At 39.6% G+C, this 18,822-nt stretch overlaps 1 protein-coding gene across 5 annotated transcripts in view; it reads left to right on the top strand.

Moving 5' to 3' along the window:
- The window catches only part of VWA3B (von Willebrand factor A domain containing 3B), a 225,073-nt gene that overhangs the window by 57,207 nt on the left and 149,044 nt on the right, over positions 1-18,822 (top strand). For all 5 annotated transcript variants that reach the window (XR_006815228.1, XM_045980137.1, XM_045980138.1 and 2 more), the window contains one exon: positions 818-949. Coding sequence is in view for 4 of the 5 variants with exons in the window: in XM_045980137.1 (XP_045836093.1) it covers positions 818-949 (132 nt within the window). In the remaining variant the exon portion in view is untranslated. The remainder of the gene's footprint in view (positions 1-817; positions 950-18,822) is intronic.

Genomic DNA, 18,822 nt, shown 5'->3' on the forward strand with positions numbered 1-18,822 from the left:
CATTGATGCCTTGAGTAGGACCAGGCCTGTGGCTGGGCCCATGGATGCCACTGGAAATGGGAGATACTCTCGTGGCCTCTTAGAGTCACCACTGGCCTCATCATGTTGTCAAGATACCACTGCAGGATCCCTTATGTTGTACTTCTGTGGTCAACCCATTTCCCTCCTGGTCCAACACCCTTCCTAATCTCTGGAAACTACCAATCTGTTAGGGCCTGGACCTCTTAAACATAGGATAAAATTTTATTGGTTGATTGTGAGAATGAGATTTATATCTATATTAAGAAGCCATATCATTTTGAAAAAATAGCATACAGCCAAACCTAACCCTTAATTGAGACAGTAGAAATCCAGAAATGGAGGCCAAAGAATCACTTCTTACACTAGGGGAAAATAAAGACTGTGAAGGTGGTTTTCAGAGAAGTGGGAAATCTCAGCTTAATCAAGAGAGATTAGGAATTATTACTTTCATATACCACTGAATTTCCCTTCCTCACCCTGGATTTTATTAGGTGATTTTGAATAATTTTATTCTTTATCTTATTTGAGTATTATCAAGAATTAATCTTAAAATATTATGGCTGCTACAAATATTTACAACGATTTATTACATCTTAAAATATGCATTTATGATTTTTTTCAGGTGACAGCACTTCCTTAAGGATTTCAGTTCTGATTCTCAGTTTAGTAGGGAAAGTGGAAGTTGATATTTGAAAATGTTCTAGAAACTTGGCTGGAGTGTAGCAGGCCTCTGGAACTACCAGAGAGTTCTTGGGCCTGCCATAGCCACCCACTCATGCTGTGTTTCTCCTCCCAGGAGCTGGAGTCAGAGAGGACGTGTTTCTCATTTGGAGGGAGATAGAAGAAGCCTGCAGCACTTTGACTCAGATCCAGAGGCTGGTCACAGATCCATCCGTGGCTCCATCCGACGTGGCCGCAGTAAACCATGGTGCGTACCGTTTATGTTCGTAGTGTAAGAGTCATAACTATTACCAGTTGGGGACGAAAGGATGTTTCCTGAGGAGTTTTTCCAGAGTTGTGCTGTTTGTATGTGTGTGTGTGTGTGTGTGTGTGTGTGTGTGTGTGTGTGTGTATGTGATGAGAGAGAGAGAGTGTGTGTGTTTGTGTGTGTGTGTGTGTGTGAGAGAGAGAGATTGTTCAAGAAAAATCAGCTGGACAGGCATGTGGTAACTACTGTTAGGGAAAGACGCCTCAGTGTAGAGCTGGGCTCAGTGTTGACTACAACATGGACGAGTGGGGATTTGTAGCCAAGGAGCAGGGTGGGGTTGGTTGATGGAAAATTACTAAGAGGAAACATTAGGGGTAAAGGGGGACTCTGGCTAAACCTACCTGACAGGATTCTTGCTGAAGGGAGGTCAGGGTGACCAGATATCACCTGGGGGTGGTGGGCTATGAGGTCTTTGATCAGATGTAGAGGGTGGGGGATTCTGGCTATACTGACTTAGCAGGATTTTTGCTAAAATTGTGTGATCCAGAGAAAACCATGGGAATCCAAAGGTGGAGGCCTAGTTGAGAAGAGTATTCAGAGGAACCTGAGTTTGGAGTGAGAAAGTCCTGGTTGCAAATCCTAACTCCATCATTAGGCATTGACCCGAATTAATCCCTTTAAGTTTTAGTTTATTCTTCTGCTAAGTAATTATATCCGTCTTGAGGGATTATTATAAAGATTAAGCAAAATAATATACGCTTTGCACCCAGCAGGTATTTGATAAATGTTTGCTCACTCTTTCCCCTTTCACAGTTAGAGAGTATACTGATTCTCCTTTCTGAATTCTTAAGTTAGTGCATCTGTAGGGCGCTGGTTTCGTTTAGGGCAACTCTGGTCATAATGGTGGTGAGCACTTACAGCACATCTCTTACCTGGCAAGCTTTGTGCTAGGCTCTTCACAGTATTCACTCGTTTAACCCTTCCTACAATCTTATGAGATAGGTGCTACTCTTATCTCCATTTAGGTTAAGTGACTTACTCAAGGCCACAGAACTAGAAGTGGTGAAACCAGGATTCAAAACCTAGTTCCTCAGTAAAAGTACCCAAGTCTGGATTTCACCCCAGACATTCTGATTGAATCCATAAAGTATGTGGTCTGGACATTGAGGGTTTTGAAAGCTCCCCAGGTGATCCTAATGTGCAGCAAAGTTTGGGAACCTTGGCCAGGCTGTATTGCCTCCTGGTACCCTGCCTATATTGCAGAGGTGTCAGTGCAGGACGAGAGCAAGGAGCCAGACCAGCTAGGGCAGGGATGTGGTTGAAGAGGAGAAGTGGGGAGCAGACATGTGTAGAGAGGGAAGCGGAGGGTAAAGGCATGGGCAACCTTGCCCTGTACAACCCGATAAATTCCTGGTGACAGTGAATCTTTCCTGGACTGGCTGTCCAGCTGTGGGTCTCGGGCAGCACAGCTGCAATTGCTTTGCTAGTGCCAGCTCTCTGGGGTCCCCAAGGAGGGGCCTCTCAGGCTTGTCCAGAGGGGCTGCTCATTGGTAGTGACACCATACTCAGTGTGAACCCAAAGCGTCCTCTGTCATCCTGAGAGAATGAAAATGAAACAGGAGCTTGGGATAAGTCAGCATCCATGCTACACAAGAGAATGGTGATCCTGCTACTCAGGTGTGTTGGGGGTAGTACAGTGGACTGGATTGTTCCCCCAAAGTTTATGTGTTGAAACTCTAACCCCAAATGTGATTGTATGAGGAGATAGGACCTTTAAAAGGGATAGTTAAGGTTAAATGAGATCATAAGGGCGGAGCCCTAATCAAGTACGACTGGTGTCCTTATGAGAAGAGGAGGAGATGCCAGAGACCTCTCTCTTTCCACGCATGCACAGAGGAAAAGTTATGGGAGGACACAGTAGGAAGATGACCATCTACAAGCCAGAAAGAGATGCTTCACTAGAAACCAACCCTGAGGGCACCTTGATCTTGGATTTTCAGCCTCCAGAACTGTGAGAAAATGAATTTTTGTTGTTTAAGCCACCCAGTCTATGGTATTTTGTTGTGGTAGTACAAGTAGACTAAAATAGGGAGTATTTAAACTTGGGGTAGTTAATCTTGAGGATTAAAAGAAGATTTTTAGGGGGCGCCTGGGTGGCTCAGTGGGTTAAGCCGCTGCCTTCGGCTCAGGTCATGATCTCAGGGTCCTGGGATCGAGTCCCGCATTGGGCTCTCTGCTCAGCAGGGAGCCTGCTTCCCTCTCACTCTCTCTGCCTGCCTCTCTGCCTACTTGTGATTTCTCTCTGTCAAATAAATAAATAAAAAATCTTTAAAAAAAAAAAGATTTTTAGATACTATTCCTAAAGGGAACAGAAAAGCAATTGACCTCAGTAATTAATAGAAGAACAGATCACAGTCCCTTTATTTCAATCTAATACACACACACACACACACACACACACACACACCCCAAACTAAAAACTACACATTTTCAAAAGATGCTTCAAGTGTACTGTTTCTATTTAAAAAGGAAAATTTGGGGGTGCCTGGGTGGCTCAGTGGGTTAAAGCCTCTGCTTTCGACTCAGGTCATGATCTCAGGGTCCTGGGATTGAGCCCGGCATTGGGTTCTCTGCTCAGCGGGGAGCCTGCTTCCCCCCTACTCCGCCTGCCTCTCTGCCTACTTGTGATCTCTGTCAAATAAATAAATAAAATCTTTAAAAAATTTTAAAATAAAAAGGAAAATTTGGTCTGGACCTTTCCACTCCTGGATACTCATTGAAACTTCTGTAATCTTGCTTTGGCCCTTGAGACCATGTTTGGAGTGTCTGATCTGCTCCTGTTGCCACCTATAGCACAGCGTTATTGAGACAAAGGAGGATCTGCTTTCTCTGAAGGCATAGCCATTCCCTAACTTTGGCTGCTCAAGACCTGCTAGGTCAAAGGAGATAGCATAGCCATCTGGAGGCGGATGGGTTAGAACGGAGGAGGTTCAGATGGGCTGCCATTGAATGTGAAACCTTCATGTGAATTAGACAAAGTCTCTCCTATACTGTTAATTGAAATAAGGGCATGATATATTGAAGATGTTTGCTATATACCTAAAGTAACTACTAAATGACAAAACAGGCCAATTAAGGAGATAAAATGGAACTAAAAATACTCAATCCAAGATCTGTTAGGAGGGGAAAAGAGAGCCAAGAAAAAAACAGGGCCAATAGAAAACAAATGGCAAGATGATAAATAGAAACGTAACTGTACATACATCAAGATGTATCAATTTGTACACTTTACACGTGCCTGGTTTACTCTATGTCAGTTATACCTCGGTGCAGGTGTTAATGAAGTAAAAGAGGAGGATGTGGATCGCTCCTGAGATGCTGAGCTGTTCAGATATATTGGTGTTAATGCATCTGAGCATTCGGTGTTCTTGTGTGTGTGTCAGTGTGCCGGGTATGACTTTAAGATGAAAAGATGGCTTTTCTCACAAAACGTTCAAGAATTTGTCCACATTAGAGAGACTTGACCCTTCTTTGGCTGATGCAGCAGCTCATCATTTCAGGAGCTCCTCATTTGTAATAACCTTCACAGCCATTTTTTCTCACTGGAGATAATAAGTCTAATCATGTTGTATAGTCATGCCAAGACTGGACTCTCAATATTTGGTTAGTTCAAAATATCAAACTTGATGTCAAACAACAAGGAAGGGGCTAGAGGCACACTGAAGCCCTAGAGGCAATTCCAACGGAACAAATGGAGGGGGGCAATCCTTCTTTTTATTATCATTGTATTAAACCACCAGACAGATGTCTCTGTTGTCATAACTTGCGGTGAAGTACACAGATTTGGGATTAGAAAGATAGTAATCCTTGCTCTGCCCACTCCTGTGTGACTCTTGGCAAGACATTTATTATCCATGCCTCAGTTTCCTTATTTGCAAAATTAGGGTGACAATGATAATACCTACTCTGCAGGGCTATTGGAAAACTTAAATGAGGAAATACATGTAAAACATTTAGAGCTGTGCTATCACACAGTTAAAGTGTAATGATGTCTATGAAAAAGTTAATCCATTTAGTTTTTTTTCTTTCATTTATTGAGTGCTTACAATATGTAGTTCTGTGCTAAATGATGAGTATCATGGTAAGTAAAATAGACATGGAATATGTCATGGAACATAGACCTTGTACCATTTCTTGCTTGGTGAGATCTGCACATGGTATAATTGCCAACTGGAATAGTGTGACTAAGGAAAAGTGTGTGCTCTTGCTATTTATTTTCTGGAGTCAAGGAATGCTTTCCTGAGGAAATGTTACTGGAACTGATATCTGAGGGTTGAGGAGTCAAGTTAATGAGGTGAAGAGGTAGAAGTAAGGGAAAAGTATATAAGTAGGCAACAGAATGGCACTTGCAAAGGTCCTGAGCCAAGGAGTATGGCACTTTAGAAGCATTGGAAAAGATGAGTGTGGAGAGAGCTCAGAGATCAAGTTAGTAGTTGGCCTTTGCTGAGTCTAGAAAGGTGGGCAAGCACTAGATCATGCTGGGTCTGTAGGTCATCATGTGAGATATCAGTCCTTAATTTAAGGCCAGGGAGAAACCTCTGGAAGATTTTAAGCAAGAAAATGATAAAATCAGGTTTGCATTTAGAAAAAAAAATCACTTTGAAAAAAAAATCACTTTGGCTACTGGGTGGAAAACAGATTAAAAGAAGGAGGTGAAGTGAGGATGAAGGAAGGGAGTTCAGATGTATAAGTGAGAGGTGATAAGTGGGTAGATCTGAGGGAAGATTCAGAAATTGAACTTGGCAGGACTTGGTGGTATGGAAGTTATAGGTGTCAAAGCTAAGCTCCTAGGTGGATACCATGCTGGAAGAGAACCAGGTTTGGGGGTAAACATGATGAGGCTTGTTTGCATCTATTAAGACTGAAGCACTCTAGAGAGACCAAACAGAGAAGCAGGAGAGGCAATTGACTCTACACATCTGCAGTCCAGATAGCTGTGAGTGACACTCTATGGGATGAAACAGACATTCTTGATGTAAAGACCTGGGCCCATCAAGTGAGAATGCCATGTTTCTGAATTTTTTATTCCAAGAACTTTGGATTCTGATATATACAGAGAAGAACATATACGAATTCTCTGTTCTGTACCAGTGATGCCCAATCAGTGTAGTAGATGAGTACTATTTTACCAACATGATGACTTAAGATCTGAAGCAAAGCAGACTAATTTCCAGAACCCTTGTACATATTTACTTTCTCAAGAATCTGTTTCCCTTTTGTTCAAATAGGACTTGCAGGATGCGATCTGGGGCAGGACACAGCTGCTTTCTTATGTAACCAGAAGTAAATCTAACACTTGTCAAAGTGCTCACACTTCTGGCAAGGCAAAAGAGAAAATAATATTTCTTCTCAGAACTGAATTTTTTCCAGCATGCTTTTACACCTCTAATGCTCTTTATAGTTAAATGAATGTTGACAGGACTGATTAATAAGCAGCAGGTAATATTGCTAAAAGGGCCAGGATTTTGTCAAACTCAAATATGCATTTTCTTATAGGTAGTAACCCTGTATTTTCCACATTAAAAAAAGAAACAGAAAAACATTTTAAGAATATCATGTAATCCTTCCACAAGTCAGAGTTAAGATGCCACTGAAATCTTCCCCCAAAATGTGGGAGAAGAATTAGTTCATTAGAATCCTGTACTTGCGATGCATTAAATTTAGGAAGGATGGATATTGGAATGTAACACAAACTATGTTGAAATGTCATAGCTAGAATCATGTTATTAAAAAGTGACTGTGGTAAATGAAAGTGAAAGTTCAACTTACCAAGATTTGTAGGATGCAGTGAAAATAGTGCTTAGAGAGAAATTTATAACATTGAATGCATAAATTAGAAAAGATGATATGTCTAAAATCAATAAGCTTCCACCTTAGGAAACTAGAAAAAGAAGAGCAAATTGAATCTAAAATACCCAGAAGAAAAAAAAAACAATAAAAATCAGAGCAGAAATCAATGAAGTTGAAAACAAATCCCTAGAGAAAGTCCAACAAAATCAGAAGCTGGTTCTTTGAAAAGACAATAAGCCTCTAGCTAAGCTGACTAAGAAAAAAAGAACCACAAGTTACAAATATCAAAAATTAAAGAGGAGACATCATCAGAGAGCCCATGGATATTGAAAGAATAATAAAGGAATACTATGAAAATTTTATGCCCACAGATTTGACTGGGTCACTGGCTAAAATGGGTCAATTCCATGAAAGACACAATCTGTCAAAACTTCCACAAGAAGAAACAGACTATTTGAATAGGCCTATATCTATTAAAGAAATTGAATCAAAGTTAATAACCTTTCACAACAGAAAGGACAAAGCTCAAAAAGGGAATTGTGAAAGCCACTAGACAGATGTGACTCAAGGGATCCTCAATAAAATGAACAGTTGATTTCTAATCAGATGCTATGGAGGTCAGAAGCAGTGGGATGAAGTATTCAAAGTGGTGAAAGAAAAAGATTGTCAACCAGCAATAGTATATCTGGCAAAACTTCCCATCAAAAAGAAGGAGAAATCAAGACATTCAAGATTAACAAAAACAGATGTTATTGTTAGCACACCTGCCCTACCAGAAAAATATTAAAGGAAGTCCTTCAGGATGAAATGATATTAGAGAGTAATTTGAATTCCTATGAAGAAATGAAGGACACTGATAACTACATGGGTAAATATAAAAGACGGTATAAGTGTGGTTTTTATTTACTATAAGGTTTTTTTTTCTATCTGATGTAAAAGACAATTATATATATCAATACAGGAATGCCTTGGAGGGTACTGTGAGTTTGGGTCCAGACCACTGCAAGAAAGTAAGTATCACAATAATTGAGTCAAGCGAATTGTTTGGTTTCCCAATGCATAAAAATTTATGTTTATACTCTACTGTAGTCTGTTAAGTGTGTAGTAACTTTATGTCTAAAAAAGCAATGTACATACCTTATTCAAAAATTACTTTATTACTAAAAAATTGCTAACCATCATCTGAGCTTTCAGCAAGTCATACTGATCACAGATCATCATAACTAATGTAATAATAGTAAAAAAGTTTAAAATATTATTGAGAATTACCAAAATGTGACAGAGAGACATGAAATGAGCAAATGCTGTTGGAAGAATGGTGCTGATAGACTTGCTCAATGCAAAGTAGCCCATACCTTCAATTTGTAAAACACATGGTATTTGAGAAGTACGATAAAATGTTGTATGCCTATAATAGGGATGTAATAAGGATGTAGTGTATACCATGCTGACTATAGCTAATGCTGCTATATGATATATAGAAAAGTTGTTAAGATGATAAATCCTGAGACTCCCCGCAGCAAGAAGAAATTTTTTTTCCTTTTTTTCTTATTTTTATTGTATTTGAGAACCTATCAGTTGTATTAGTTGAAGCTATTATGGTAATCATTTCACAACATATAAAAACCAAACCATCATGCTATATGCCTTAAACTTAAACAGTGATGTATGTTAATTATTTCTCAATAAAACTGGAGAAATGAAAAAAAAAACAACAAAAAAAAACCTGGAGAAATGTGAAAAGATAACCCACAAAATGGGATAAAATATTTGCAAATCATGTCTGATAAGAATCTAGTATCCAGAAGACATAAAGAACTCTTACAGTTCAATAGAAAAAAGACCAATAACCCAATTGAAAAATAGACAAAAGTTTTAAACAGAAATTTACCCAAAAAAGATACACAAATGGCCAAGAAGCACATGAAAAGATGTTATGAGAGAAATGTAAATAAAAACCACAGTGAGATAACACTTCATACCCACAAGAAGGGCTATAATAAAAGAGACAGACAATAACAAGTGTTGACAAGATATGGAGAAAATGGAACACTTATATGTTGCTAGTGGGAATATAAAATGGTGCACCCACTTTGAAAAGTCTGGCAATTCTTCAAATGTTAAAATAGAGTTAGCCTATGTCCCAGCAATTCCACTCCTAGTTATAAACTCAAGGGAATTGAGAACATATGTTCACAACATTTTCCAGAATAGGTCACATGTTAGGCCACAGTATTATTGATATAGTCCAGAAGACTGAAATCATGTCATACATCTTTTCCATCCAAGTGGTATGGAAATAGAAATCATCTCAGGAGAAAAGTCTTCAAAGAATGCAAAAACATGGAGACTAAATAACATGCTAGTAAACAATAAATGGTTTCAACCAAAAAATCAAAAGGAGAAATAAAAATACGTGGAGACAAATGACAATTGTAACACAGTGGCCCAAAATCTTTGGAATGCAGCAAAAGCTATTCAAAGAGGGAAGATTATAACAATACAGGCCCACCTCAAGAAGCAAGAAAAATCTCAAGCTAACCTTACATCTAAAGGAGCCAGAAAAAGAAGAACAAACAAAGCCCAAAGCCAGGAGAGATAAGGACATAATAAAAATTAGAGCAGAAATAAATTAAGTAGGGACTTAAAAAAACAACAGAACAGAGCAAAGAAACCAACTTGTTCTTTTGAAAAGATCAATGAAATTGATAAACCTTTTAGCTAAACTCACCAAAAAAAGAGAGAATTCAAATAAATAAAATCAGGAATGATGGGAGAAATTCTAAACAATACCACAGAAATATTACAAATTGAGCAACCTAGAAGAAATGAATAAATTCCTAGGAACATATATCTTTGCAAAACTGAAGCAGGAAAAATAGAAAACTTGAACAAATCAATTGCCAGCAATGAAATTGAAACAGTAATTTTTAAAAAGCCCACAAAACTCCCAACAAACAAAAGTCCAGGACCAGATGCCTTCACAGGTTAATTCTACCAAACATTTAAAGAAAAGTTAATACCTTTTTTTCTCAAAGTACCCAAAAAATAGAAAAAGAAGGCAGCCTTCCAAACTGATTCTCCAAGGCCAACATTACTCTGATACGAAAACCAGATAAAGACACCACTAAAAAAGAAAACCAAAGGCCAATATCTTTGATGAACATAGATGCAGATATCCTCAGCCAAATGTTAGCAAACTAGATCCAACAATCCATTAAGAAAATCATTCACTATGTTCAGGTGGGATTCATTCCAGGGATGCAACAGTGGTTCAGTATTCATAAATTGGTTAATGTGATGTATCACATTAACAAGAAAGGATAAATAAAATATGATTATCTCCATAGATTAAGGAAAAAGCATTTGACATGGTACAATGTCCATTTATAATAAAACTCTCAACAAAGTAGATGTAGAGGGATCATATGTCAACATAAGAAAGGCTGTATATGAAAAACTCATAGCATACTCAATGGTGAAAAATTGACAGCTTTTCTTCTAAGATCAGGAATAAGACAAAGATGTCTACTCTCACCACTTTTATTCAACATAGTACTGGAAGTCCTAGTCACACTTATCAGACAAGGAAAAAAACACCCAAATTGGTGAGGAAGAAGTAAAACTTTCACTATTTGTAGATGACATAATACCATATAGAGAAAATCCTAAAGATTCCATCATAAAACTGCTAGAACTGATAAATGAATTCAGTGAAGTTGCAGGATATAAAATTAACACACAGATCTATTGCATTTCTATACACCAATGATGAAGTAGCAGAAGAATAATAAAGAAAACAATTGCATTATGATTGTAACAAAAAGAATGAAATACCTGGGAATAAACTTAACTAAGGAGATGGGAAAGCTATACTCTGAAAACTATAAAACATTGACAAAAGAAATTGGAGACAATGCAAACAAAAAGGTAGTCTGTGCTCATGGATTAGAAGAACCAGTATTATTAAAATGTTCATACTATCCAAAGTAATCTAGAGATTTAATGCAGTCTCTATCAAAATACCAACATTTTTCACAGAACAAATAATTCTAAAATTTGTATGGAGCCACAAAAGACCCCAAATATACAAAGCAGTCTTGAAAAGAAGAACAACCCTGGAGGTATCACAATCCCAGATTTCAAGACATATTACAAAGCTATACTAATCAAAACAATGTGATACTGGACTGGAAGAGATTATGCTGAGTGAAATAAGTCAAGCAGAGAGAGTCAAGTATCATATGGTTTCACTTATTTGTGGAGCATAACAAAGAACATGGAGGACATGGGGAGATGGAGAGGAGAAGGGAGTTGAGGGAAATTGGAAGGGGAGATGAACCATGAGAGACTATGGACTCTGAAAAACAACCTGAGGGTTTTGAAGGGGCGGGGGGTGGGAGGTTGGGGAACCAGGTGGTGGGTAATAGGGAGGGCAGGTATTGCATGGAGCACTGGGTGTGGTGCAAAAACAATGAATACTGTTACGCTGAAAATTAAAAAAAATAAATAAAATTTTAAAAATATGTAAAAAAAAAAACCCAATGTGATACTCCCCCAAAACAAACACAGTGATCTATGGAACAGAATAGAAAGTCCAGAAATAAACCCATGCTTTTATAGTCAGTTAATTTACAACAAAGGAAGCAAAAGTATATAGTGGGCAAAAGATAATCCCTTCAACAAATGATGTTGGGAATACTGGGCAGCTGTGTGCAAAAGAATGAAACTGGATCACTGTCTTATACCATACACACAAACCTAAAGTGAATTAAGGACCAAATGTGAGACCTGAAGCCATGAAACTCCTGGAAGGAAACATAGGCAATAATTTCTTTGACATCGACTGTAGAAACGTTTTTCTAGGTATGCCTTTTCTGGCAAGGGAAACAAAAGCAAAATTAAATTATTGGACTATGCTAAAATAAAAAATTTTTTTGCACAGTGGAGGAAACCATCAACTAAAAAGGAACCGACCTACTGAGTGAGAAAAGATATTTTGAAATGATACATCTGATAAAGAGTTAATATAAAAATATATATAAAGAATTTATTAAAAAAAAAAGAATTTATACAACTCAACACACAAAAAAATCCAATTTAAAAATGGACAGGGGACCTGAAGATAGTTTTCCAAAGAAGATATACAAAGGGCCCACAGACATGTGAAAAGATGCTCAACACCAGTAATCGTCAGGGAAATGCAAAATAAAACCACAATGAAATATTACTTTGCACCTGACAGAATGGCTAAATAAAAAAGGCAGGAAATAACAAGAGGATGTTTAAAAAAAAAAAAAAAGGAATCCTTGTTCACTGTTGGTGGGGATGCAAATTGGTGCAACCACTGTGGAAAATAGTATGGAGGTTCCTTAAAAAATTAAAAACAGAATTACTGTATAATCCAATAATTCCACTGCTGTGTATTTATCCAAAAAAACACTAATTCAAAAAGATACATGCCCCCTTTTTTATTGCAGCATTATTTTCAATAATCAAGATATGGAAGCGACCCAAATGTCCATCAATGGATGAAAGGCTAAAGAAGACATGGTGTATATACCAATGGAATCTTAGTCAGCCATAAGAAATAATGAAATCTTGCCATTTGCAACAATATGAATTGGCCTAGATTGTTTAGTGCTGAGTGAAATAAGTCAGTCAGAGAAAGACACATGTCATATGATTTTACTCATATATGAAACTTAAATAAAACAAAACAAAAAAAGAGACAAAGAGCTGACTGGTGATTGCTAGAAAGGAGATTGGGGTGGGGGTAGGTGAAACACCTAAAGAGAATTAAGAGTACAGTTATCTTGGTGAACAACTCTATAAAATAGTTGAATCCTATTGTACACTTGAAACTCCTGTAATACCATATATTATACTTGAATTTTAAGAAGTCCTTAAAAAGACATAGGTTCACACAAAAACTAGTACATGAATGTGCATAGCATCATAATAGCCAAAAAACAAAAATGTGGAAGCAACTTAAATGTCTAGTAACTGATTAATAAATAAGCAAATGCCGTCTGTCCCTACAGTGGAATATTATGCAGCCATAATAAGTTATGTGGCATGGATACATGTGACAGCACAGATTAACTTTGAAAGCATTGTGTTAATTGAAACAAACCAGACATAAAAGGCCATACATAGTGTGTAGGTTGCTGTTTACATGAAGTGTCCAGAATAGACAAATCCATAGAGTAATCTCATGGTAGGGAGAGGGTAAGGGAAGTGGGGAGTGACTTCTAATGAGCATAGGGTTTCTTTGTGGGGTGAGGAAGATGTGTTGGAATTAAATGTAATGTTGGTTGCACAACCATGTAAATAAACTAAAAACCACTCAACTGTATACTTTTTTAAAAAAAGATTTTATTTATTTATATGATTGACAGAGATCACAAATAGGCAGAGAGGCAGGCAGAGGGAGAGGAAGGGAAGCAGACTCCCCACTGAGCAGAGAGCCGATGCGGAGCTCGATCCCAGGACCCTGAGATCATTACCTGAGCCGAAGGCAGAGGCTTAACCCACTGAGCCACCCAGGCGCCCCTCAACTGTATACTTTGAAAGTGTTAGTTGCGTAGTATATGAATTATATCTCAAAAACAAGTTTTTAAAGAATACATGAAATAAATAGGCTGACTATTAACCCCCCCCCCCAAACCCTGGCGTTGGTGATGCAGGATCAAAAAAGTGGCACTACTTTAATTTCCCTATGGAAGCAGATTCAGATTTCTCTGTTGGCTTCATCCCAGCATCCGCACTCTGCTCCGTTATCACTACCATGTGACCCTCATGGTCTCAATCTAAAGTTTCCAAACTCTGCCAATCAGTCCCCTTCTCATTTTTTAATCTTGATTTTCCACTTTATCCCAAGCATCTTGAATTGGTTTATCTTGCCACGTCATGCTATTTTTAAAGAAATAGTTGCCAGAGGTATAATTTGTTGCTTATGTCTCTGATCCTCGACTATTTAGAGTTTATTTTAAATACTGTTGTAGATGAAGACACACTACAGTGTGGTTTTTGCAGTTCTTCTCTTGGAGTGTGTGCTCTGCCAGTGGTTTCTTCTCAGCCTCCATGCAGGTCTGTCCCAGACTGACTGTTGCTCCTTATTTCTCAACAGCCAGTTGCAGACCCTGGAGTTTAAACTTTCTACCTGCAGCTGCCTCATTCACAGCCCAGCTGTAAAGCAAGTATTTTTCTCAGTTTCCTTTTTTCAGAACTAGGCAGAAGAGAAAGAGAAATATGGAACGGTGTCCTTGAGATGGTGTTAGCTCCTCTCCACCTCCTGTCCACTGCTGGCGCTTTTTGGTCTTTATGTCTGCCTTTGCTCAATTTCCTTTCCCTCCTCCTTTCCCCCACTGAGGATTGTAGGAATTAGAGACACTCAGGGTTGAAATCATTTTTCCACTGGTTTACAAACAAGTTGGGTAAACCATGGAACTTTTTCACAGAGATTTTGCTCTGATTTTTAAAAATCACTTCATGGTATTCCAGGGCCTAGAATTCATCCAAATTCTTTCCCATTGTATGCTAATCCACTCAGGACTGACTCTGTAACTGGCCATTTGACTTAGTGCCATATTAGAGATGTGACTTCAGTCATGTCACTGCATCTTGTTCCTCGACCCTCATGTGTATAACCCTCGGATCACTCAAGAGGACAGTGAGTTGCCCAAACCTGCCTAGCAGGTCAGTTCTGTCGAATATTGGTGGGTTACCACCCTCTTCCTCTGCCTCCCCTTTTCCCCTTTCTTCCTCCTGTGCAGTGCCAGGTGAATATGCTTAGCACATGGTGCTTTCACAACTGTAGATGAACAGCCAATATCTGTCAGTCAGCAAGTACAGTGAGCAAAGTGTGTGACTGCCGAGAGACAGGGTGCTCTCCTGAGCCATGCTGTCAACACGTCTTCTCTGTGCCTACCCCAGTGGGCTTCACTGTCTCACCTGCAGACAACCCTAGGCCCAACAGTTGCTGTCTGCTGACAAGTGGCTGGATTTCTTGTCCTACAGTTGCCACTTCTCTCTCTCTCTCTCTCTCTCTCTCCCAGCTATCCTTAAATCATTCCTTCCTTCCTCCCCTACTCCCTCCCCTCCCCTCCCTTCCCCTTTCCTCCCTTCCCTTCCCTTCTTTCTTCCCTCCCTGTCCCCTGTCCTCTCTTCTTTCCCTCCCACGCCCCATCCTTCCCTTTTTTCATTGGACATCAGTTTTGGCTTCTTCTGAATCTTTCCTTTTCAACTACTTCACAGTATCCTTTGCCATGCCACTTCCCATGCGGTAGCCAAGTGTTGGCTTAGTGTCTCATGACACTCACAATAACAGGGATGTTGGAAAGTGTGTACCAAACTGTGGTCTGTCAAATAGAAGCCCTCCTAAATGTTCTATACAGAAAGGTTCTAGGACTATAGAACTTTAGGAAATACTATTTATGCCTCTACCTATGGTGAGTCCCACTGCTGACTCCTCAGACAAGCCCTGTGAGAAAGAACCTGTTGAAACTTTTTAGCCTCCCCAAATTTTTTTGCTAAGAAACCATCTTTCTGACTAAGAGCCACTGACATGCAGGAGAAGCAAGGTTCATGGACCACAGTGTAAGAAACATTGAACTTGATGCTCTTTGAGGTTGGTTCCAGATCTAAGAGCTCTAATTTATTCATTAGCTGATGGTTCTCTTGAGAGGCTCATGGACATAACATGGCAGGAATGTGGTGCTGGACAAGCAGTCTTCAATGGAGGAGATGACCATATTAATCAAGGTTCTTAAGAGAAACAGAATCAACAGGGTGTGTGTGTGTGTACAAAGAGAGAAAGAGGTTGAGACAGAGATGGAGATATTTAAGGAATTGGCTCACATGAGTTAGGAAACTCCTAAGTCCAAACTCTGCAGGACACACCAACCTGTCTTCATGAGCTGGTGTTGCGTTTCAGGTCCCAAGGCAGTCTGCTGTCAGAATTCTCTCTTTTTCAGAGGACTTCAGTCTTTTTCCTATTAAAGACCTTCAACTGAATGGAGGAGGCCCTTTCATGATATGGAGGGTAATCTGTTTTACCCAAAGTCTACTGATTTAAATGTTCTGTCACCTAAAAATACCTTCACAGAAGTATCTAGAACAATCTTTGACCAAATATCTGGGTACTGTGGCCCAGCCAAGTCCACACATTAGATTAACTATCGCCATGGGAAGGGCAGTTATGGTGATAAGTCCTTGGTGGTCATGAGCCACTAGGGAACAACACCTTGAGGGGAGGAGTAGGCACAGATAAACAGTGCCCAATTTGTCTTTTTGCTATGGCCCTAGCTATAGCAGTGATGTTTCAAAAGCATTTGCCAGTAGGTCTTGCACATTAAAACATGTCTTGAGATCGACAAGTAGGATGGAGACAACCAGACACATTAATTCTGTAGTACAGAGGTGATCTGCTGTGTACCTCTCCTGCGAGTAACTGAGAGAAAATCTTTTCTCCGTCTCTCACGTGGTGTAGGATGAGCTATGAGTTCTCATTTCAGTGGTAAAGGAAGGTATTATACTAGGCTCTGTGGGCGAGGATTTATCTAACACTTTTAATTAAGATAACTCTAGGGGAATGGAAAGAACTCTTCAGTAAGTGACTCTAATGAGTGGATAACTCTTTTCCCCTCCACACCTAAGGAAGACAAGGCTCAGCCACTAATTGGTGTAATTAGCACTGCAAGTGGGCAGATTTCCCCCTTTTTCTCCTTTCTTCAGCTTTGGAGCACCTAGGCTCTTTGTTTTTGCATGCTTTGCTGCCCCTTCTTTAATGAAGTTCAAGTTGCTTTGGGGTTTTCCTTGAGTCCCCTTTTCAGAGAGTAATTGGGAGCTTCAATCATGCCCCCAGGATGACTGTACTTGCCTGGTCCTGGGTGAAGCTAGGAGTCAAAAGTTAGTCTCTGGTTCTTTAAAATACCTTTAGAATTGGCTTGATGTGTTTTTAGGAAGTCCTTTTATAGTAAGCTTGAATTTATCATTGAGAAAAGGCTCTTGTCTTTTTATTTTATTTTTTTTAAGATTTATTTATTTGACAGAGAGCGAGGAGGAAGCAGGCTCCCCGCTGAGCAGAGAGCCCCACGCGGGGCTCGATCCCAGGACCCTGAGATCATGACCTGAGCTGAAGGCAGAGGCTTAACCCACTGAGCCACCCAGGTGCCCCAAGGCTCTTGTCTTTTTAAAAGAAGGTAACCCCCCCAAAAATAAAAGAAGGTAACCCCAAAGCAGAGCAGAAACATATGCTAATTTGTGTGTTGCTATGGACATAATTGAATGAAAATTTTATTTCCGACTACACCTGTTAATCAGAAACAAGGGAGGAGAATAAAGGAGGAAGAAAGAGAAGTCAAAGGCTTAGAATGTAATTAATAATAATTGAGGAAAAATAGTCACTCAGAGGGTTTTTCCAAGGAGGCTGATCCCACTGACAAAAATGGCTCCCTTCTCTTTGCTGTTTCCCTGTGATGCAGGAGAACCTCAGGGATCAGAAGCTCTGGGGAGCCTCTGATTTGAGCTCCCTGTACAGGGAAAGAAGAGGCTTTGTGCATCACACAGAAACCAACTGCTGGTAACTGGGGACAGTGCGCAAAGGGGTTTTTGATGCCAGGATGGCTTAAAGTTCAAAAGCCAAAACCAAGCTTCTTTCAGAAGTCCTAGCTCTAGTTGGTCTGAGTGTATTATTTAAAAGGTGTTCTATTAAAATCTGAGGATGTGGTTCACATGTAGCCCAACTTGGCAAATCCTTTACATACAGTTGAGAAATGGTTGACTCTAAAGTGTTTTATTTCTTCAAATCCTATTCTGATTTTCTATACCCTTATATATAATAATAGATAACTATGGGTAGTGTTTTTCTTTCCCTAATATGGAGTTCTCTTTTTTTTTTTTTCCCTTTTTATTAATTTTTTCAGCGTAACAGTATTCATTCTTTTTGCACAACACCCAGTGCTCCATGCAAAACGTGCCCTCCCCATCACCCACCACCTGTTCCCCCAACCTCCCACCCCTGTCCCTTCAAAACCCTCTGGTTGTTTTTCAGAGTCCATAGTCTCTTATGGTTCGCCTCCCCTCCCCAATGTCCATAGCCCGCTCCCCCTCTCCCAATCCCACCTCCCCCCAGCAACCCCCAGATTGTTTTGTGAGATTAAGAGTCATTTATGGTTTGTCTCCCTCCCAATCCCATCTTGTTTCATTTATTCTTCTCCTATCCCCCTACCCCCCCATGTTGCTTCTCCATGTCCTCATATCAGGGAGATCATATGATAGTTGTCTTTCTCCGATTGACTTATTTCACTAAGCATGATACGCTCTAGTTCCATCCACGTCGTCGCAAATGGCAAGAGTTCATTTCTTTTGATGGCTGCATAGTATTCCATTGTGTATATATACCACATCTTCTTGATCCATTCATCTGTTGATGGACATCTAGGTTCTTTCCATAGTCTGGCTATTGTAGACATTGCTGCTATAAACATTCGGGTACACGTGCCCCTTCGGATCACTATGTTAGTATCTTTAGGGTAAATACCCAGTAGTGCAATTGCTGGGTCATAGGGTAGTTCTATTTTCAACATTTTGAGGAACCTCCATGCTGTTTTCCAGAGTGGTTGGACCAGCTTGCATTCCCACCAACAGTGGAGGAGGGTTCCCCTTTCTCCACATCCTCTCCAGCATCTGTCATTTCCTGACTTGTTAATTTTAGCCATTCTGACTGGTGTGAGGTGATATCTCATTGTGGTTTTGATTTGTATTTCCCTGATGCCGAGTGACGTGGAGCACTTTTTCATGTGTCTGTTGGCCATCTGGATGTCTTCTTTGCAGAAATGTCTGTTCATGTCCTCTGCCCATTTCTTGATTGGATTGTTTGTTCTTTGGGTGTTGAGTTTGCTAAGTTCCTTATAGATTTTGGATACTAGCCCTTTATCTGATATGTCGTTTGCAAATATCTTCTCCCATTCTGTCAGCTGTCTTTTGGTTTTGTTAACTGTTTCCTTTGCTGTGCAAAA

Source organism: Meles meles, chromosome 16 (assembly GCF_922984935.1).
Source record: "Meles meles chromosome 16, mMelMel3.1 paternal haplotype, whole genome shotgun sequence".
Classification (NCBI taxonomy): Eukaryota; Metazoa; Chordata; class Mammalia; order Carnivora; family Mustelidae; genus Meles; species Meles meles.